Source organism: Zingiber officinale, chromosome 9A, assembly GCF_018446385.1.
Source record: "Zingiber officinale cultivar Zhangliang chromosome 9A, Zo_v1.1, whole genome shotgun sequence".
Classification (NCBI taxonomy): Eukaryota; Viridiplantae; Streptophyta; class Magnoliopsida; order Zingiberales; family Zingiberaceae; genus Zingiber; species Zingiber officinale.
Genome location: NC_056002.1, coordinates 102957191 through 102979831, shown reverse-complemented (window position 1 = coordinate 102979831; position 22641 = coordinate 102957191). Strand labels below are relative to the sequence as shown.

Sequence of the window (22641 nt, the reverse complement as noted above, 5' to 3'; positions counted from 1 at the left end):
AATATATATTTTTTTATTGACAACAATAATTTATTAAAAAAGTAATATAATTCAACATCAAATAATGAATTATTATAAATAATTTATAAAAACATATAACATAATTTATAAAATTTTACGGTAAAATAGAGGGCCGCTGTCGTCATAAAAAATTAAGAGGTTGAATATTTAGAATCCATGCTTATCCCATGGATGACGTATTCAATAATTTATAAAATTTTTTACAACATTAAACTTATTATTAATTTTTTTTTTTGAAAAAGTTTGTTATATAAGTAAATCATATGAAACCCTAGAACTCTGTTTTTTTTCCTCCTTTTCACCTAAACCCTCAAAACTCAATCTTCGCTCTAACGGCATACATCCTCTGAGACCGTGAACGCCTTCGCTCTAACTGCCTCTATCATCTGAGATCGTGAACGCGAGGGCGACGAGCCAAATGACGTTATTGAAGGATGAGTACGTTTTTAGTCGAAGCGATTGATTCTTTAAGCGTCCGAATGCATCCTCACTTCACTTGTTTTTTCGTTTCTTTTGCAGACTCGGTCTGAGCACCAGATCGCTCTCAGCCCCGGTCAATTCCGCCGTAGATAAGTTTCCTCTTATCCCTGCATTTTTGAAGGTACTCTTTGTCTTCGCATTTTCTTTTGCTCGTAATCTTGTGGATTAATTTTTGCAGTGGATGGGTCTGGTTTGCAGGTGAGAGGGTTGGTGAAACAACATTTGGATTCTTTTAATTATTTCATAGACCATGGTATCAAAAAGATACTCGAGGCCAATAATTTTCTCGTCTGTCGTCATGACCCCAACTTCTATCTGAGGTAAGACTAGACCAAACTCCTAAAACTTTTTTTTTTCTCTTTTGTTGAACTTGGGCATGCATGTAATTTCTTTTTCTATGGGCGTTCTGATTAGGTACACTAATATTGAAGTTGGGAGGCCAATGGTTGGTGTGGACCATGCCATGGAGAAGCTTACTCCACATATATGCCGACTCTCGGATCGAACGTATGTAGTGTTTCTTTTCATTACCTGTGACATAGTTTCTAAGTACAATTAGTACGCATCAAATGTGATTTGTAAAAATGGGTTTATTGTGCATACAAGCTTGTTAGATATGTGCAATAATGATAATAACTCTTTGATTATGTTCTCATGATAAGTGGTTCCATAGCAATTAGTGGGATTTTCATTCCACAAGGCAGTAGACAACTACTCCCTAACATGATCGAAGGGGCCTTGAGCTTCCTTTGTGGAGGTAGATGAGTTTCATGACAAGGAGAAGATCCCTCATCTGAATGGAGATGGATGAATCTTTAATTTTAGTGCATGTTGGTTCCTTTTTGTTACTATGCGGGCTTTTAGTAAGGAAGAGAAGAGGAGGCATGGAGGAGAAAATAACTTATGATTTTATAGCAAAATAGATGAACAAGGGAACGGTGCTCCATTACTTATTACATTAAACTTACAGCCTCCCTCAAAGCAGGATTGTTGTAGAAAGTCTAACGTTAGGGTTCTCTCTCTCTCTTTTAATGATCAAATTGAGTTGAAATAATAATTATTATTCATCACAGGATATGTATGTGTGGTATTGAGAGCTAGTTTTTCAAATAAAAAATTGTGCTACTTAATTATTGTTCAGTGTTATTCTCATAATGTGTTTTGCAGATATGCTGCACCCATAATGGTTGATGTTGAATACACAATAGCAAATCAAGCAACTAAGAATCCTGAAGTTAAGGTATTTAAAATTTGATGATATGAATCAGTCAGAGATTAGTACTTCCTTGAGAGTGTAAATAACAATTGCCACAATTTTTGAAAAAGATTTCCTCCTTTTTTTGTTAGAGGCTAACCAATTTGGTCATTGGAAGGATGCCAATTATGCTACGAAGTAGCCGTTGTGTTTTGAGTGGGAAGGATGATGTTGAATTATCAAAGCTTGGTTTGTGTTATATTTCTATACTCTGAAATTTGAATAAGTTTGTATATATTTTGATCGAAATGCTTTCTTTTTTTGCAGGGGAGTGTCCTCTTGATCCTGGTGGTTACTTCATTGTTAAAGGAACTGAGAAGGTAATTTAGTTATTCTATTCAGTCTATTCAGTCTTGGATCAACTAATTCTAAGGGACTTTTTAATTTTGACTGGCTTCAAGTTTGGGAGCACCAATTAGGCAAGTTAGTGGGGACCTCAATGGTTTTGCTTTGAGTCTTAGTATTTAATATGTCTTTTTCACTCAATTGATAATTGTGTGTCACATTAAAGTAATTTAAATTCCATTCCTTCTTTTGAGATTTCTTTCCCAAAGCGCATTGATGCTTGTTATTGCACAACCCAATATGTAATTAGTTTTATTTCCTCGGCTTTTGCTATTGACTTTCTTAGCCAATTTTTGCAATTATAAAATATATTCAAACAATAAAGAAAATTACATCTTGCAATGGAACAATATGCAGTGTTAAAATCAACGTCTCATTCAACGATCTTGCAAAAGGGAGACCTCATCATAGAAAGCTTAGTGATATTGATTGAGTGAATATAACAGTGGATAAAGTGGACTTTCATTTAATGTTGTCTATTTTATTTGGATTAATTTCTTTTAAGATTCTATTTTTTTATGTCCCTTCCTCCGCTTAGAACTCCATTGCAGATAAGTTGAAATGGAGGAATTGAAGCATTTGCATCATGATTATCTTAATCTTGCGCCATCTCTTCTATTGAATGACACTACAAATTATCATGAGGGTGGAAGTATTGTATGTTTGCCAATTATGCTTTTGATGTTTGGTATTATAGCGTTCACAATGGCTACTAACATTTAACTTTGCAATTTAGAATGATAGACTACATCTCTTACCTTTATGTTTTATTTCCGGTATCATTCTTCAGTTTTTTTAAAAGCCTGCCTGTCTTTTACCTTTTCATCTTCTACGCCTTTCAATTTGCTTAATAAATTTATTTTTTTTCCATATTCATTTTTTGTTTCTTTTGCCTTTTTTTTTTGAATTATGACCGCATGAGCCAATCATTAATAGTATTGTGCGTTCTAGGTGATTTTGATTCAGGAACAACTCTCTAAGAATCGCATCATCATTGACACTGATACTAAGGGACGGTATGCTTTTCTATTCCTTATCTTCTCTGTATTTATTATTTCTATTTATTTTGATCTATTATGCGATATGGCTTGATATCATTATATGTGCTAGTTATTGCAATATTTCTTCCTAGTTTAGAGTTGTGCTTTGGATCTAAGGAATCTTTGATTTTAAGTTATTGCTGAAAAGACAACTCTATCTTTAAGACTTGCATTTCCAAGAGCACCATCATTCTCTTTTCTCTTTTAGTTCTCAGCCACTGCCACTGGAGGTTGAGATCCAATGATTTATATGTAGCTTGATGAAAACCATGTCTACAAATATGCTAAAATAGGTAATGGCTGTATATCTTGTAGTTCCTTCATGACTATATATCGCTAGTGATGTTTAAGCTCTGTATGGATAGACTAGTCAATCACCACTCAGATAAAACACTTTTGTCTAATGTTACTTTAACCCAAAGAATACCTAAGAGCTTTAATAGATATTATGCACCTTGGTTATTTGCTTTCCGTGTTGTTTTGTTGCACAATGTTTTAATTCCTGTTACTATGGCCATGAATACTATATACTGGGTATTCTAAATTTCTAATGTGTCTAGCAGACTGCTATTGAAAAAAAAGAATACTATACAGTTACCTTTCTCTTGGTAATTGTGTTGTCAATATATTTACCGTTATATAAATTTCTATCCTTTTGTCTGAGCTACTTTTACAATTATCATAATCACTTTGATCAGGGTGGCAGCATCTGTTACTAGTAGCACACATGAAACAAAAAGCAAAACAGTATTCTTTATGGACAAGGGGAAGATTTATCTACAACTCAATCAATTTAATAAGCCGGTAGTAAATCATAAGGCTTCATTCTAAATGTATTCATCATTGGTTGCTTTGTAATCTTGTGTGCTTTTTGATAGATTCCTATCATGGTGATCTTAAAGGCTATGGGAATGGAGAGTGACCAAGAGATTGTGCAAATGGTAGGAAGAGATCCACGATATGGAGATCTTCTCTTTCCTTCAATTCAGGTAGTATATGGCTTCGACAAAAATATGGATTGAACATGTTTCATGCATGCATGTAGGTTCAATTGGTCTACATAGTGTCTTTAACTTGGTTAGAGTAATGAAAACATAGGTTTTATTTCAGTTGAAGGAATGAGGGCATATTTTCATACAACATATGCTTTATTTCACACTTGGTACACTCCTAACTGCCTTCTAGAATGAGTTTTTCTGCCATGATTGCTTCCATTCTTAAAATTAATCAAATGCTCATTTTTAAATGTAAAACCTTCATATATTCCATATGCTCTTCCCCTTTGCACTGCTGCTTTTTGATCCATGATTTTAGGTTTTGATTTTGGATGCATGTGCACAATAATAAAGAAAATCATACATGATTTGTGTAGCTGCTATTATTTTTTTGAAAATACAAAATGTAAATGCAAATTCAGAAAATAATATCGTGGCAATATATATTTTATAATTTTATGTTTTTACTATGATCTTTCAAATTTATTATCTATTGTCCTATTCTATTGTTTATGTTGTACCTCCATTTCTACCTAAGAATGATATTTTCAGACCTGCCCATCCAATGATTTCTCATAATCATTTTTGTGTGGCACAGGAATGTGCATTTGAGAGAATTTATACTCAGCAACAGGCATTAGATTTCCTAGATGGAAAGGTGACCGTCTAAATATTTTGATTACAAATATTTGAAAACTAGTGCCAAGCCTTTTTTTTATTTATTTATGTATTCTCGTAAGACAAAAAAACTCTTTTATTTGACCTTTTCAGATTGGAAGATCTAATCCTACAAATCATGGGAACAAAAAGGTACTTGATTAGTTTTTGTTAATAGCAAACAAACTTGTACTTTGCCTTTATTTTACACATTAGTTCTTTCTAAGTTTTATGTAATTTTGGCATAAATTTCTTATTGTTTGCATAAAAAAATTATTTCAATTCCTTGACGAGTGTCAACCTTTTTTTGTTATTTATAAATCCTTCATATGTTATAGAGAATTTGTTCAATTCATACTAATTTCATATCACTGAATATGATAATTTACAAGGATACTATCACCTCAATCACTATGACAAGTTTGTTAGCCATATTTTCACTTAATTCATATGTCTTGGTTCTTGCGATTGGAAGCGCTATAATTTTGCACTTTCGTTTTATTATTATCATGTTGAACAAGTAGAATACTAGTTTTATTTTAAATTTGACAAATTCACATACTTGCAGACTGGTCTAGCAAAGGTTATTCTTCTCGATGTATTTCTTGCACATGTTCCGGTAAATGATTTTTCTCTTGCCTTAAAGGTGGTAACTTATTCATGAAAAATGAACCTTCATAACTTTGTTTACTTTTCAGCTCTACGAGGGTAATTTCCGTCCTAGATGGATATATGCAGCAGTTATGTTAAGACGTATGCTAGATGCAATTTTGAATACCGATACATTTGATGATAAGGTATGACTATGCATTTTATTTAGATTTTATCTGGTGTTGTAATGTACTTATGTTAGATGGCTTGCTTTCTAAAGTTTCTCTTAGAATTTTTTTTAGAAAAAGAATATTTTATTACTCTTTAGAGTGGCTAGTTTCATGATTATAATACTATGTAAGCTATTTATGATGTGAAAAGGTTGAAGTACTAGCTATTGGTGCTCAATGTATGTCCTGGGATGGGAAAAGATGAAGTTTGTATATTTACTTTTTTATACTTATAGTGGGCATGATTTTAATCTTTTATTGGTAATATTGTAAAACTTTCTAAATGTATTTTAGAGTGTTTGGAAAAAGTTTGGAATGTTTACTTTGAAGATATCCTTACCATGTGTTGATGTTGTATTTTGCAAAGAGAATTTCTCTTTCGGTCTGAAAATGTAGGTGTAAGCTCATACCCTTTAATTAACTGATGAATTTGATTTTTTTTCATGATTAATTTGCATGTTGAGTATCTTTCAAATCTAACAATAACTTGAATATCTTTCAAATATGCAAGCATTCATTTTAGCGTAGATTTTTTAAAATTATTTTCGAGATTCATAAATCTTGTTGTTGATTTGCTTTCTATATCAGGATTATTTGGGCAACAAACGGCTGGAACTATCTGGACAGATGATTTCCTTGCTCTTTGAGGTAAGTAGTTGGTGTTAGACAAGTTCATTCTGATCTTTGTTAATAAATCTAGCAGGCTTCTAATATTTATCTAACCATTTTCCAGGATCTGTTTAAATCAATGAACACTCATATTTTAGAGCTTGCGAACAGGGCATATGAAAAGGCTAGCCGCTCCAGTCGTCTGGATTTTACCCATGTAAGTCTGTCTCTCTCTCTCTCTCTCTCTCACACACACACACACACACACACACAAATGAGCTTGAGTTGATTATAGATATTTCAATTTTGAAGTAATCTTAATTGTTCTTTCGCCTGTTCATGCATCTATGCATGTTTACGTTGAGAAATGAAGGATCATAGGAAATGGAGCACAGGAGGGATTAAAAGTAAAGGATATGAAAATAAATTTCCCTCTTGGTGTTTATTTGGAGGTATGAGAAAAGGATAAACATGGAGTTTTGATTTCCACACTTTGCTAGGAAAGAAAGTGGCGTCGACAGATTATTATCTTATAAACTTCACTTCTAATCTTTCTCATCACTCATACATTTTTTAGAAATCAATGAATTTCAAGATGTAATTGATCACTTTTCAGTTAATCAGCTTGCCGATGTTTGTCATTTATTACTGGTGGCTAATACACTCCCATCATTTATTTACTAACTCAATTCCTTCCATTTTTTTACCTATTTGGGTGGAATATATGTACTGTAGACTTGATTATCTATCTTTTTTATTTTTGTAGTAAATCTAAATTCTATTCATCATTTTTTTTACTCCCTTCCTGTTTTTTCCCAAGCAAACATGGTCAAAAAGATTAGGCTGGCTTCTTTTGTCCTATTTGATTTGTGGTGAATAGAAACTTTTTAACTTCACTTTTCTTCCTCCTTTCCTATCTATTTACCACAAATACATGGCCTAAAAGCTTAGTCTATGCCATTTTCCCATATTTGATTTGGGTAAAAGAAATCTGGGTTTGTGTTTCGGTTCTCCCACTGTCATGGCCTGATTTTTTTTTATTCTTTACTTTTATCTTCTGAATTAGGATATCTAGTTGCAGTTTCATCTTATACTAGCTCCCTTAAGTTAAATGAAGAATATCGAATTAAGACATGACAACTATGTTGATCTTTTTAATTTAGAGTATTAGAAACTTTCTTGATCCCATTTAGTCACTTCCAAAATAAATATGAAGAACATATAGAAAAGCACTTCCAAAATAGATATGAAGAACATATACAAAAGCACTTCCAAAATAAATATGAAGAACATATAGAAAAGCTTAATGGATTTACGCTTTTCTATATGTTCTGCATATTTATTTTAAGGACTAAATGGGGTCAACGAAATTTCTGCTGGTCTTAGGTGACCATATTAATAGTTATGCACCTTTTGTTATTTATTTATTTATCTTCTTTTCCTGGATAATTTGGTACTATGCTTTGATTTTGATGTGTTGTGTTCTTGCCTTCTTGACATTTTCTTCCTAATGCTTGTTCATTGCCCTTGAGTTATCTGAATTATTCACCTGCACTGTGCTTGTTTTATTTTATTTGTTACCTCCACTAGTACATCCCAGAAATGTAAATATTGTAAATTCTCTTATTTAACTTGGTTTACAGTTTCTTAGGCAAAATAATGACATCACATTAGGCTTGGATAGATCCATTTCAACAGGTAATTGGGATTTAAAACGGTTTAAAATGCATCGAAAAGGTGTATCTCAGGTAATTATCTCTGACTTCTCTGTTTTACTTTTGCTATCGAGAAATTATAGTAGCTTACTGCTTAGAATTGTAGGTTGTTTCAAGATTATCATATATAGCAGCGTTAGGCCACATGACTCGAATATCTCCACAGTTTGAGAAGACAAGGAAAGTAAGTGGGCCAAGGGCATTGCACCCAAGTCAGGTAATTGTTTAGTGCTTCTTTGAAGGTTTTCTTGAATTTATCTACATTACTATTATTATATTAATTTGGTGTTTGTTCATTGGATGTTATTTGAAACAGTGGGGCATGCTTTGCCCATGCGACACTCCTGAAGGAGAAGGTTGTGGGTTGACAAAAAACTTAGCTTTGTTGACACATGTTACAACTGACGAGGAGGACGGTCCACTGATTTCTCTGGTTTGATTACTTGAACATTTTTGATCACACACACATCATAAGATCTACAACTTTAAGATATTACATTTCTTTTTAACTTGAAAGCAACACCAAATCTATTTTTATTGCATGAACAAAATTATTTATGTGTTTTTGGTTAGTTTGTAAACGATGCATGAAATGACCTTCTTACTTTTATTAACAAATGAATGTATTTTGAATCAAACACATCTTATCTTGTCTGAAAGTAGGTTCAGTAATTTGTACATTCACAGACATTGTATAGATAATTGATATTTCCTTTATAAGGATATTCTCTGTATCTTTGAATCTCTCTCACTTCTCTCATGGAGTTCTTAATTTTTCCCTGGCAGTGCTACACTCTAGGTGTTGAAGATTTAGCACTTTTATCTGGCGAGGAGCTTCACTTACCAGGATCTTTTTTGGTTATGTTTAATGGGCTTATACTTGGAAAACATAGACAACCAAAGGTTCATCAACAATTATTAACTTTGTTTCATAGACTTTACATGCACTTGGTCTCTGATTACATTTATGTGAAATCATTTTATCTTGAATTGACAGCTATTTGCCGGTAACATGAGAAAGCTCCGTAGACGTGGTAAAATTGGGGAGTTTGTCAGCATTTTTGTGAATGAAGAACAGGTAGAAGTTGCTTTCTAGTGTATTTAATTCCTTAGGGATTATGGACAAGTATCAGCTATTCCTTTTAAACTAGTCTATATTGAAATTAAGTCATACACGTTTGATGAGCTATGATTAGGGTTATTCAGTAAAACCAACTATTCCTTTGCATTTGAATCAGTCAATTATGTCTTTAATTGTTCCTTTATTACCATCCTAACTTTATAGCTGACACTACATGCTTCATGCTTGTGTCATACCAACAAAATTGGAATCGCCTTTAAAATGTATATTCCTCTTCCAAAAGTTCTTGTAACGCATATGTAAACCATTCTACCTTTTCACCTTTATATAGTTTTTATTATGATAATCTTTATTATACACAAAATTTTATGGCCATATTTTTACCAGCTGTACATTGCAATATTCTATTTAGGACTTGAATATTTTTTTATCAGGAGTGAAATTGGCATATTCTGCTGCATCTTCTGAATAGTGTATTTCCTGTTCCAGAAGTTTTTGAATGTGCTGACTTTAATTATTCACTATTGGTAGAATTGAAATTTGATCCTTTTTAAAATGTAGTTCTGTCACTTGATAAAGATGAATATGTCAAAAATACTATTATTATTCTTGTCATGGAATGTGGACATAATATGAGCTGATTAAAACTACTAGAAAACTAAAGCTACAAGTTCCTTCTTGTGGATACATTGATGCCTTAGATTGTTCAAACTTGGTAGTTCTCATTCTGGCTTAGATCTCAAATTGAGATGGTGATATCGGACACCATAAAAATCTTAATCATTAGCATTCATGTTAGATTATTAAATTATGGATTGTATTGAAGCCAAGGTGCTCATTCCTAATATGGATAAACATGATGGCCCATGGTATGCTTGTATTTTGGGTAGGGCTGTAAATGAACCAAGCGTTCATGAACAAGCTTGGTGTTCGGCTTAGTAAGAGCTTGTTTATGTTCGTTCAATATATATAAGATTAATTAAACAAACAAGCTTGAACAGTTTGTTAAGCTAAACAAACAAGCTTGACCACATATGTGTTCAGCTCGTTAACGTTCGTGAACAATGTTCATGAACAACGTTCGCGAACCATATTTATTAATAAAACTCTTTCAATATGCTAAATAAATAATAAAATAAAATAAATAAATTTAAATTATCAATCTTAATAACTAATCAAACAATTAAAAGTTTCAAACAATCAAACAAGCTTGAATTGAGAGCTTGATAACATCTAAACGAACCAAGCTCAAACCAAGCTCAAGCCAAGCTCAAGCCAAGCTCAAGCCAAGCTCGAACCAAGCCCAAGCCAAGCTCAAGGCAAGCTTGAATTGAGAGCTTGATAACATCTAAACGAACCAAGCTCAAACCAAGCTTCAAACAAGCTCAAGCTCATAAAAAATAAACCAAGCCAAGCTTGAACACTCATTTCAAAAACTTGGTTCATTTTAAGCTCGGCTCGGCTCAGCTCGATTATCTTATCAAACAAGCTTGAACACCCCAAAGCTCGGCTCGGCTCGGTTCGTTTACAGCCCTAATTTTGGGCATGTCCCTTCCAAATACCAAGTCATTTTGGCCTCACTCCACTTTCAATTTGTTTACATACTGGAATAGGAGGTCTTTTGATTCAATCATGATAATTAGGCATGTAGTTTTGAGTCATTATGTTTGTATGGAGTCATGTTAAGTTCATGTGTGCTAGATGCCCATAATTAGACAATGACATTGAGACATGTAGTGGTTCTTTTTGTGCTAGCATTAGAGAAATGTTCCCTGCCAAAAGGTTCCATCTAACATTTTGCTGCAGGTTCACATATTTAGTTTAATATGAAAAAAATGTGGAAGTAGTGATAATGGGTACTTTGGAGTTTGTTCTTTTGATGACTTGGAGTTGGATGTCCATCATTTACTTCTCATTGTGACTCTCCTAATGTTGATTCTTTCATCGTAAAGATTCATGCCCCCTTTCAGTTAATGTACCTATCAACATTAGTTTTTGCAACCTAGGAGAAATCTGTGCTACAAGTTGAGACCACAAATGATTACAGCAGTAATGCTTTTCGTATCATGATCATTTTGTCTAAATAGGACTCTTTCATATGATATTTCAATTACATTAATGGATTACTTTTTGTATGATGCACATTTTATCTAAATAGGATACTCTTTGATATGACATTCTTCAGCGAATGAGAATCCTGTCTTGTGAAGATTTTGCCATAAATGTGACTGCTTTTTGGTTTGTCATTTTCTTTCATGCACCTGAAAATGATTTTGTTTGTCGCCCTTTTCTTTGAAGAATTGTGTTTATATTGCCTCGGATGGTGGTCGGGTTTGTCGTCCACTAGTTATCGCTGACAGAGGCATATCAAGGATCAAGGATTATCACATGAAAGAATTACAGGTTTTATGTTTATTTGAAGTTTTTCCTTATTTTGGGTTAATTATTGATCTCTCTTTATTCTCTTTAGTAGGCATATAAAATTGTGGTTTCTGAAACTTTTGTCATTGTATTGTAGCTTGGAATTCGTACTTTTGATGATTTTCTTCGGGATGGATTGGTTGAATATCTTGATGTCAATGAAGAGAACAATGCATTGGTTTGTTAATCTGCTACTGCCATGCTCATTTTGTCATTTGAAATTGTCATATTCACTCTCTGGTACACTTCTGTTGACAGATAGCGTTGTATGAATGTGAAAATGACACAGATGATTCTGAAAAGAAAAAGTGTGATATAACCCACATAGAGATTGAGCCTTTGACACTTTTAGGTGTTTGTGCTGGTTTAATTCCTTATCCTCACCACAACCAATCTCCACGTAATACATACCAGGTTTGGTTGAGCTGCCTTTTAGTCTGATTTCAGCTTAGCTCCACACTAATTTCTGAAACAAATTCTTGTTGTAGTGTGCAATGGGGAAACAAGCTATGGGTAATATTGCTTACAATCAGGCAAGTAAATTATAGATACAACTTTAGTAACATATTGATTTATTGATTTATGTCAAAATTCTCATATCCTATGGTCATAGCACATGTGAGTACTAACTTACCCAATTGTTTGGGGAAAGTGAATTTAGTCTCTATCCAAATTCTTGGACATTTTAGGACTAGATCTTTTAAGGCAAATGCATTGATTTGCTGCCTCAAGCATTCTTATTGAGCTTTTCTATATGCATATTCCTACATCCTGTTAAAATGATTTGGCTGATCTCAATTCATTCAACTATGGTTGTTAAAGTTTGTATTGTTATCTGGATCACATAGTTTAAAACTTCTGAATATTCATTTGCGTCTGACGGATAGGAACAACAAAATTGAATTAGTTGGAAAATAAAAAAACATGACATGACATTCGAACCAAGCAATTTATTAGTTTATTGATATATCACATTAATTTTTTTTCTCATTATGAGAAACTTAGATCAGGATCTAGGTATTATTTCGAGGATGTGCGATTGTGTGTGAGGAGAAGAGTGTTGTTGTTTGACATTCTTGTGGAGGAACATATTGCAAGAGAGCAGTGGAGGAGAATGAAGCTTCAACTTCTTCTGACATTGTGTAGAGAGTCGTCAATGGTGCAAGGCAAGGAGAAGAGCATTGTTCTTTGTTGTTCGCAAGGAGGACAAATGAGCAAGTGACTAGATGAGCATGAAGTTTCATTCCACGCTTGGGAATGAAGGCTTTCTTCAGCGTTCGAAGCAAACTTATTAATCAATGAGCATGAAGGTTCATTCCACTCCTCAACGAAGAAGGATCATTGAGCAAGTGACTGGATTATTATTATAAATAATAATAATAACAATCTATAGTTATTATAAATAGTTTGAGAATTAATTAATAATAGTAAAGTATTAATTAATTAAATTAATTAATCTAACTCATTTTATTCAATCATATGATTAAATTAATTAAATTTAATAACATAATTAATTGAATTATTTGAGATTATATTCAAAGTTAGTCATTTTTTTTAATTTAATAGAAATCACAGATCAAATTTGATTAAAATAAATCAGAGTATAACTTAATTAACCTAGTTATTTGGAGTATTCTGAAATAGTTAAGAGTTTTTCTTACAACACTTTGGAATTCAACCTGGAGCCCATTTCTAGTTCGGTTCAGGCTTATTGGTTCAGGTCTGTTTATCCCCAACCCTAATGACAGTGGTTACTTTCTATTGATTTTTGTGTTGCTTGAGTATTTCAATTAGTTCTTTTGGACAAGATGCTGACAACAAAACGAAGAAGTTTTTTGCTGGGTGAAGTAACTGATGCCAATGTAAATGCATAGTGATCTTAGGTTTGTTGTATTATTTGTTTATGGGCTGCTGTCTGTTATATTCTGGCGTGTTATGCATATATTGATGTTAGATCTTTATGGCATTTCAGAATCACTTACAGTTGCCCTAGCGATAGAAATGCTAGCATTGGATTGCAGGATATTTATATTTGCCAAGATATTTATTCTTTGACCTGTATTCATTCTTGCAGCTTTGTCGAGCGGATTCTTTGCTTTATTTGTTGGTGTATCCCCAACGCCCATTGCTGACAACAAAAACAATTGAACTGGTGTGCATTTTCCCTGTTCTGATGGGTATGCTTTATGAGTTGTCTCTAACATTTTTTACCAGGTTGGATATGATAAGCTAGGAGCTGGGCAGAATGCAACTGTCGCTGTTATGAGTTACAGTGGCTATGACATTGAGGATGCAATTGTCATGAACAAGTCGTCTCTTGATCGTGGTTTTGGCCGTTGTATATCAATGAAAAAGTATCTTAACTGTTTTCCTTTGCCCATGTTATCTTTTGTCTTGTTTTCTGGCTAAATTGTAAAATCTTTGGGAATTTCTTTTTATATGGTTTTGTCATAAAAATAATCTTTTGTAGGTATACGGTAGTAAAAGAGATCTATGGTAATGGTGCCACAGACAGAATAGTTAAGCCAAGGAAGGATAAGGAGAATCAAAGAATGCAGGTATTTTGGTTGAAAATTCTGTTTTTTGGGGTTTGTTTATGAGCAGTCTTTATATTCTTGAACTTTTAAAATCTTCTTGTAAGATTTGTAACATTTAATTTCGTGGTTATTCTTTATTTTTATGTTGGTTGACATCTGTAGTGCAGATTATTTGAATTAAATGGTTTCTGTTTTTATTACTATATCTTGTAATATGAATGAATATTAGCATGCATGTTTCTTCTTTGAAAAGATCTGATAAAAAAGCACTACTTTCAATTCCTAATTGTTATCTCAGAGCACTACCCAAATTTGTCGATGTACAAAGTCAAAACTTAATAGTTATGTATACGAGAAAAAATGGGGATAATAATTAAGAGATGACATTTTTTTTGAATGGATCATCTTTTATTGGGTCAGGTATCAACTCTATGGCAGACTTGTTCACATTTTTTTTTATGAGTTTGTGTTTTCTTGTTTGACGTATTTGTTTGATTATTCATTATCAATCTTACTGAATAAAGAAACCATTGTAAGAACACCACCACTATCTCAGTGAATGGAAGCAAGTGGAAAGACATTGCAGTACTTATACACAACGCTATGATCAATACACACGAAATGTAACAAAGTAAACTGGTCCTTTATCATGCTGCTCCTTGGAACTTCAAGGTTTGCTAACAGGCATTACGATCAAGTGATTAGTTTCTTGACATTAGGAATTACTTGTAGCTTCGCTGGGTATAGGAAAGAGATCATGTTGTAACACATACACATTCAATTATTGTGCAAAAATTACTCAATCAAATTTATTAAAATGTGTAATTATAAAGTTAATGAGTTAGGTTTTGTTCAATCTGTTGCTGTGAAGAGAGGGTTCTCATATGTATAGTCATATAACCACTCTTTTCTCCGACCTGGATGAATCTAAGCAACCATCTCTTTGTTCTCTCTCCAATCCAGCCTCTCTTGTAAATCAAATTTTAGCAAGTAGGACCATTGGTTTGATGTTCAAATTTTCAATTGAACTATATGGGGGTTTGCTTATGCCTAAACCACAACAGGGATTGGCAACCACATTTACCTGTTTTCTTCATCAGTGATGGTTGTGATTGCCTTTGTACTTCCTAGTTCCTACCAAAGTAAAAATGGAAAGAAAAAACTACTTGCAATAGCATGTAAATTGTCTGCACCCACACTGTATGAGTAGTATTTGACAATAGGGAAGTGATGATATGAAAGAGGAAAAGGGAGGAAACCCATTGCTAGAGAGATTGTGGGGGTAGTCTTCTGTTGCAATGCAAGCAAGACCTGGAATCTGAACTTTGGGAGAGAGATAAAGAAATCTATTTAAAAGTTTCAGTGAGTTTTTGTATATGCATTTTGTGATTGATTAGACTGTTATGTACTAGTCACTTAGCAAATGCTAGCTAGTTTCTAACGCGATGTTAAATATCAGGATCTCATCTCACTATATCTTTCAATTTCAATTTCAAATTCATTTCTGTTTCTTTTCTCACTACTTTGTGTTGCTAAATTTTCTGCTACTTGCCACATTTCCATCTAGATTTCCTCAATTTAAAGCGTTGATACATTCGGTTCTGAACAGATATTAGATGGTGATGGAATTGCTGCTCCCGGGGAGATAATTCGGAACAATGACATTTATGTTAACAAAGAAAGTCCAATAAATACCAGGGAGAGAACCGGTGGTCCAACAGGTTTAAAAGATGAGTAAGTGTTACTTCCCTACGATTTCAAGAAGTACAAAGAGATGATAATGTGGTATCCTTCCATTCCAGAGAGTACCGAAAAACACCTGCTGTGTACAAGGGCCCTGAAGGTGAAACTTGTGTGGTTGATCGCGTGATACTTTGCTCGGATGCTAGTAACAAGTTATGTATCAAATCTATCATCCGCCACACTCGGAGGCCAGAGGTGAGTTTATTAGCTGAATGCTCAAGAGCCATATTTTATTGTGAAACTGATCAACTTTTTTCATCACATATTGTCCGTTAAAGGAATTTTGTATATGAATGTAGCATACTGAAAATTTGCTAGCAGTTGTTAGATAATCAACTATCTTTTATGACATAGTCTCATGGAAATCCACAAAAAGTAGTTAGATAATTAATACAAGTATACAACCATCTTATCTAATACAATAATCATCAAATGTACCCATTATTTTTCAAATAACATCTTGCATTGAGGAAAGGGTAGGTGTTTCATTTGTAAACTTGTGACACACTATTTGATTCTTAAGTCGTCAAGCAATTTCCATCCAATTTAAACCATGTGGAGAAGGTTAGGAATTTGTCTATATAGTGTTCTTTATCATCATCATCATTAAGTCATGGCTATCCCCACTATTTGAGGTCAACTTCCTGGATAGTATTCCGCATTGAGCTCTATTATATCACTAGTGTATTGTTCTTTCTATAACATTTGAAATTATTCCTTCTCTAGCTAGGGGATAAATTTAGTAGCAGACATGGACAGAAAGGTGTTTGTGGTACCATAGTTCAGCAGGAAGATTTTCCATTTTCGGAGCGTGGGATATGCCCTGATTTAATTATGAATCCACATGGATTTCCTAGGTATGAACCTCTATTTCATTCTTGTTTGCAGTTTAGAGCTTTTCCATATTTATCATGAACAACTATGAACTATTTGACATGTCTGAAGCTACTGCCATATTCATACACAATTTATACATTCATTGTTCTGTAGTCTGATATATTAGTTACTGTTGTTTTTTTCCCTACTGATTTATCAAAACATTTGCACTTATCAATTCTTTATTTGGATCTGAGAATAATCTCGTTTTTTAACATAATCCTTTTTGAATAAGGGTTGGTTCGTTAAATATGCAAAAGGCAGTTGACTATTTGTTGATCCTTTACCAAGTAAAAGAAATGTCTTCCTTTTGTTATCTAGTTTGTGTTCACAGTGTAATTATGACTATTCAGCATAAGTTATGACGAGAGTTTTAGAAAAAATATGGTGACAAGGTCATGTATCTTCCTTGGATACTAATCTAATAGACTTTGTTTTGTGAAAATTTTGTGCTAGTCTAACTTTGCGCGTCACTGCTGCAATTTGCTCATTAGTCTTATCTCTCATTTGATGTGACACACTTGTATGCAATGAACAGTGTTACAATATAATATGTAGTCACGATCTGTTGTACATGGATGATGCATGGATTGAAGGAGATTTCCATGTTCCATTACATAGAAAATCCTATACCCAGGCTTTTCTTTCTTGTAGATTGTAAGGGTTAGGAATATGGAAAAGTGCTAAACTTTTAAAATTTTTGTAACGACAGTTTGCACTTGTGGTGTATCACTTGCCACAACACAATTGTAATGCCTAGTTCCTTAGCCACAGGAATGCATTTGCTTAGACATAGCCAGCAGTCGGTAGAAATTGCAGTCACCAAATTCTACTAGTCATAGTGGTTACTTGAGTGCCACACTAGGCTAGACTATGATCTCATTTTTGCTCCTTGTGTATCTTGAAGGTCCGAACTAGCAAACTTGTTCACAAAGGGATTTAGCAGTCCTTATTTCACACATTAATCACCAACTGATAAAATAGTATTTATGGCCATTTCTACTAGTCAGAAAATAATATCAATTAGAGGATTAATCTGTGGCCATTTCTCAGGGATTCGTTTATTTTTGTTGGTATTTGGTTCATTATTTATGATTCTTATTCTTGTCTATTATATGAATTCCCTAATTAAAGGGTTTGCTTTTTTCCTCTTTTGTTTTTCCTGAAATTTCTCTACAGTCTACACTGTATTCATAACCTTTTATTTATATGTTGTGGAGATCATATTAGTATTCTCCCAAGATTTCTTTCATTGATTTTCCTATTATTGCTTTAAATCTCTTCTTACTTTGGAATATAGATTTGTACCTTCAAAACATAATTACTGGCTCTAACATCAGTTGCAATTAATAGTCGGATGACAATAGGCAAAATGATTGAGCTTCTTGGTGGAAAAGCTGGAGTATCTTGTGGTCGATTTCATTATGGTAGTGTATTTGGAGAACCTGGTGGCCATGCCGATAAGGTTGAAGACATAAGGTGTGTTTTCTTTTAATACATTAGATCTCTGGCTGTGACCATGTACTTACAATTTTTGTAAAATTCCAGCAAGACACTTGTGAAGCATGGATTTAGCTATAGCGGCAAAGATTTCCTCTACTCCGGTATGTTTTCTGTTATAAGAAATTATGTCAAGAAATTGTGTTTAAGCTTGTTTTACCAGTAGTTTAATATGAAGTAAATAAAATTTGGAAGGAACTTGATGAAATTTTCTCTATTTTGATACCAAGGCTTTTCATAATGTTGTTTTGATTTGCATGCGCTTACAAGTGGCTTGGGTTTGTCTTGGAGAGCTTTATGTAATTTGATAGCTAAGTTGAAAAGGTCCATGATCTAGCTCATGAAAAAAAAATGGAGGAGCATGAGTTAGCCTTAAAATGAGTACAATGCACATTGTTTATTGTTTTGGTAGCTACTTGTTTATATGCTTAAAATTTTGTGTCCACTCTATGTTTTTTGTTGATTCTCGCGACCTTTTCCTTAACTGTTATTTCAACTTGTGCTGCTGACCAGAAAATATTTGACATGTAATTTGAATGTTCCAGGCATTACAGGCTTTCCATTACAAGCATACATTTTCATGGGACCAATCTACTATCAGAAGTTGAAACATATGGTAATTGTACACATATTTCATTTCTCATTTGTCCTCCTTGCAAAGAGATTTGGCAAAGTTTCAATGAGATTATCTCGTTCCTGAATTGTTTCTTTGCTATCAAAATGTTTTTGTGATTCATGGTCTGTGTAATGTTGTTAGGTATCAACAATGCTACTAAATATTGTTTGGTAAGACAAAAATTTAATTCTATAATCATACTTGGAACTAAAAATCTTTGATTGTCTTCGTATTCTTAAGACTGTTTTAGAGTTCTGTTCATTGTCAACAAGTCATCTGAGGGTTGTACAAAGTGTGATCAATGCTTAAAAAGGATATCAGATACCACCCCTAGCCTTAAGGAAATATTACTGGCACTATGTAGAAACATTCTCTTAGCAAATTTGAGTCTAACGTGCAATCTTATCCGTAGGAGAAAAATTATGAAGATAGTCAACACCATAAATTTCTGTTTATCTCTTTTCCTCCAATTGAGCCCTTGATTGGTTTACAACCTTCTGGTGATGTTTGCAATGTAAACAACACCTCTACCTGCGGGTTTATAAAGAGGGTGGAAGAGAAATTAGTTCCAAAATGTCATTGAGGACTACAAAGAAGAATAACAAAATATAATGTGGAATTGCGTGTGTACTTTTGTAGTAGTGTATTTGCAATGTTATTTTCTAACAACAACAGGAAGGTCTAAATTAAAGTTAGCTCAGGGACTAAAATTGGCGACGCGAGGGTAGTAGAATCTCAAGCGGTTACATGCTTAGATCTTGTAGGTTTGTATTGTTTTAGGTTCTGTTACTAGTATGGGGAAGAAAATGAAATAGGAACAGACAATGGAGTATGCATGATTGAATCCGACAATAAAGTAGGAACAAGAAGGATTTCCTTATCAAACTTAGAAATATCTGGTCTGATCTTAGTTTTCAATCGCATTTCGAACGTATGGTATTTCAGCATAGACTTTTTGGTAAATAATGTTCATCATCTTCTTGACCTACAGGTAATTGATAAAATGCATGCTCGCGCCACAGGGCCTCGTGTGATGCTGACTAGACAACCTACTGAAGGAAGAAGCCGAGATGGAGGTTGTTTGATCATAATTATGTTTGAAACTGACAGCAAATGGTGGTGGTTTGAATCTTCAACTAAAAGTTTCTTTTCTTGAAAAAAAATTTGTCTCCCTCTTGCAGGACTGCGTCTAGGAGAAATGGAACGTGACTGTTTGATAGCATATGGTGCGAGTATGTTGATATTTGAACGTTTGATGTTGTCCAGTGACCCATACCAAGTTCAGGTACTTGAACAAGCTGAAAAGTGCCGTTGGATCAATATTGGTTCATATTAAAACTTTTGCCCAGTAATTTTCTACATTAAATGTGGTTTATTTTCCCAGTTTGGCAAATTCCTAGAATAGATTTGCAGGCACATCAGAAGGATGTTATCAAACTTGTGGGTTGACTTGGTTGGTAGGGACTGAGTTAGAAACAAAAGTTGGGAGAGTAGAATTGGTTGACTCGCCTGACCTGATTTCATCAAGTCAGGCCAGGGTAGCAAATCCAGTGTGTCAAATCTTGAATCCTAGGACACATGTCAGATAGGGAAAACATCCTTAATGAGGCAGCTCCTACCTATGGCTGAGTACAAAAAATCTGAACTCTTATGAAGTTCTTTTAAGTTAATCCTACATAGTCTTTGACATGCAATAAATGATACAATAGATATAAGTAGGAAAAAGTAATCGATTGGTTACCTGTAAAACCTTACTTTTTATTTTTATTTTTGAAACTACTTCGATACTCAAACCACCTGAAATCTATGAATTCTTTTCTCACCTGAATCTGATCATAGCTGGATCGGTATGTTTCATGTAGCACCTCTGACAATCTGGATAAAGATGTGTACTTGTTAGTAACATGTACCCTATGCATACAGGTAATGTAAATCCCGTTAAAGTCTCTTGCATTTGTTCCTACAACAGTTCCATGTATCCACTAATGTGGAACAACATTGAACTGTAAGTAGATTTTAATCAAACCAGGAGTGTGTAGTTATTGAAAGTTAGGACCATGCCCATTATCATTTTTCGTCATCTGTAATTTTCAAAATCACTAGTATATTTCTTGTTTTGATATCCAACATATTGTTGGAAAACATTTTGGCTTTGGATTTTAAACTATCAGTTACTGACTTTAAAATCATTATCCTTCCAGGTCTGCAGCCAGTGTGGTCTCTTAGGGTACTATAACTACAAGTTGAAGACGGCATTTTGTTCAATGTGTAAAAATGGCAAAAATATATCCACCATCAGACTTCCATACGCCTGCAAGCTTCTATTCCAGGCAAGAACTTATATTGTTATATAGTGTCGTTCCATGTCATTTGCTTGTCTGATGTAGGATGAATGGTCTCATATTATTCCTTTTGTCTTTCTCCTGTGTTATCAGGAGTTGCAGGCCATGAACGTCGTTCCACGTTTGAAATTAGTTGAAGCATGAGTACAAGTGGATGTTCTGCTTAAAGCATATCATTGAGGAGGAAAGAGGGTGCCTGCGAGAATAGAAGAATGATAGTTTTGTAAAAAGATTAAAATGTTTGACCTTGAACTGTTTTATTTTGGACCTTATTCATGTAATTATAATCAGAAACCATTAGAAAAACAAATTTCTTTCAGAAGAGAAGGGCAAAGCTGAATCTTGTTTTATACTCCAAATATGTTGAATTGTCGAGCTTTAGTTAATATGGTAGCTTAAGTTAATCAAACCTCAAGAAACTGTGCTTTGCCAGTGCTTTCTTGCCATGTTGCCAGTTTTAACAGCCAATTAATCCTTCCATGAGGGAAAGATTGCCGATCCATGAATCCCGGTCCTATAAACTACTACACCGTTGCTAGTAGTAGACCTCAGTGATCAAGTGCCATTTTGTTAGGGAGAATACATGCTATCACGTTGTCTGGTGGACAGATAGGATGTATACAAAATATAATGAGAAATAAGTAAAACAGTTCCTAAGGTATACCAATACACCATTAACTGCAGGCGAAATATGTTAACATGATCTATCTCTTATAGTAAAATTGCACTTGTAATGTAATGCAGAAACAAATAAAGTAGTAACAATCTCATCAAATAGAATATAATCTCACTAAGGTATAGTCACGAGCTTAGATAATTGATAGGAAATATGTTACATACTAGCTTTGATAACTGATAGGATATTCAATATAGTACATTATGACATGATCTTACTAATGTTAGCGGTTCAATAAAACTACTACACCGTTGCTAGTAGTTGGCCTGAGTGCTCAAGTGCCATTTTATTAGGGAAGGTGGAATTGAAGAATGCTAGATGGTTGGCTGGCTTGTTCAAAGTTTTTGCCTGTGTTAAGATTCAACATTTTGCACATTTACTCCAGAACTCTAACTGACACAAAACAAGTTCTATCTAATTCATAGATTCTAAAGTAGCATATTGAACTCGTAGTAAACTTTGGTCACAAGCAACATTTCAATCATAACATAATAAAACTAAAGATCATCCAATTGTTATCAGCTAGAACTACAATCAAATGAGTGTAGCTGAACCTTCTCATAACATCTCAGAAACTCAGCATTCAAGAACGATAAAATGACACAATTTTGTGAATAAGATTGGTAGCTTTTGGTTCTCATAAATGGGTTTCACATGATGCACCATCCCTACCTCTCCCCTGCAGAGGATTCTTGTGATCAAAGTTTTGGCATCTATTCACATGCAAAGCTATACTATGCAATCTAACAGCTTCCTGGAAACTTCAAGGTATCAGGTAAAGAACCCTCTAATAGTCCATGAGAAAGATGGTGTGGTTTCATTGTGTTAATCTTGTTGTTTTTCTCTAAACATTCTTCTGGTTTCCCTCTGATAGGGTCAACTCGCGATCAAGGCATTGTTAGTGTATGGAC

At 33.8% G+C, this 22641-nt stretch overlaps 1 protein-coding gene across 2 annotated transcripts; it reads left to right on the top strand.

Moving 5' to 3' along the window:
• The first annotated feature begins 299 nt into the window (after positions 1-299).
• LOC122020791 (DNA-directed RNA polymerase III subunit 2-like) lies at positions 300-21413 on the top strand. Of its 2 annotated transcripts, XM_042578812.1 has the most exons (38): positions 300-459; positions 541-622; positions 700-821; positions 916-1008; positions 1669-1741; positions 1849-1945; positions 2024-2076; positions 3053-3117; positions 3840-3945; positions 4020-4130; positions 4735-4794; positions 4908-4946; positions 5362-5412; positions 5492-5590; positions 6203-6262; positions 6348-6440; positions 7867-7971; positions 8045-8155; positions 8255-8371; positions 8725-8841; positions 8936-9016; positions 11318-11422; positions 11538-11618; positions 11699-11854; positions 11929-11973; positions 13515-13592; positions 13655-13794; positions 13911-13998; positions 15587-15711; positions 15780-15915; positions 16447-16577; positions 17950-18075; positions 18145-18200; positions 18642-18712; positions 19704-19788; positions 19894-19997; positions 20914-21042; positions 21148-21413. In XM_042578812.1, exons 1-38 carry the CDS (start codon positions 440-442, stop codon positions 21196-21198), a joined length of 3462 nt encoding a protein of 1153 aa, XP_042434746.1. In that variant the 5' UTR covers positions 300-439; the 3' UTR covers positions 21199-21413. The 2 variants fall into 2 exon arrangements, with proteins under 2 accessions (XP_042434746.1, XP_042434747.1); XM_042578813.1 differs by lacking the exons at positions 300-459; positions 541-622; positions 700-821 and having other exon boundaries at positions 955-1008; positions 1851-1945.
• The last annotated feature ends 1228 nt before the right edge of the window (positions 21414-22641 follow it).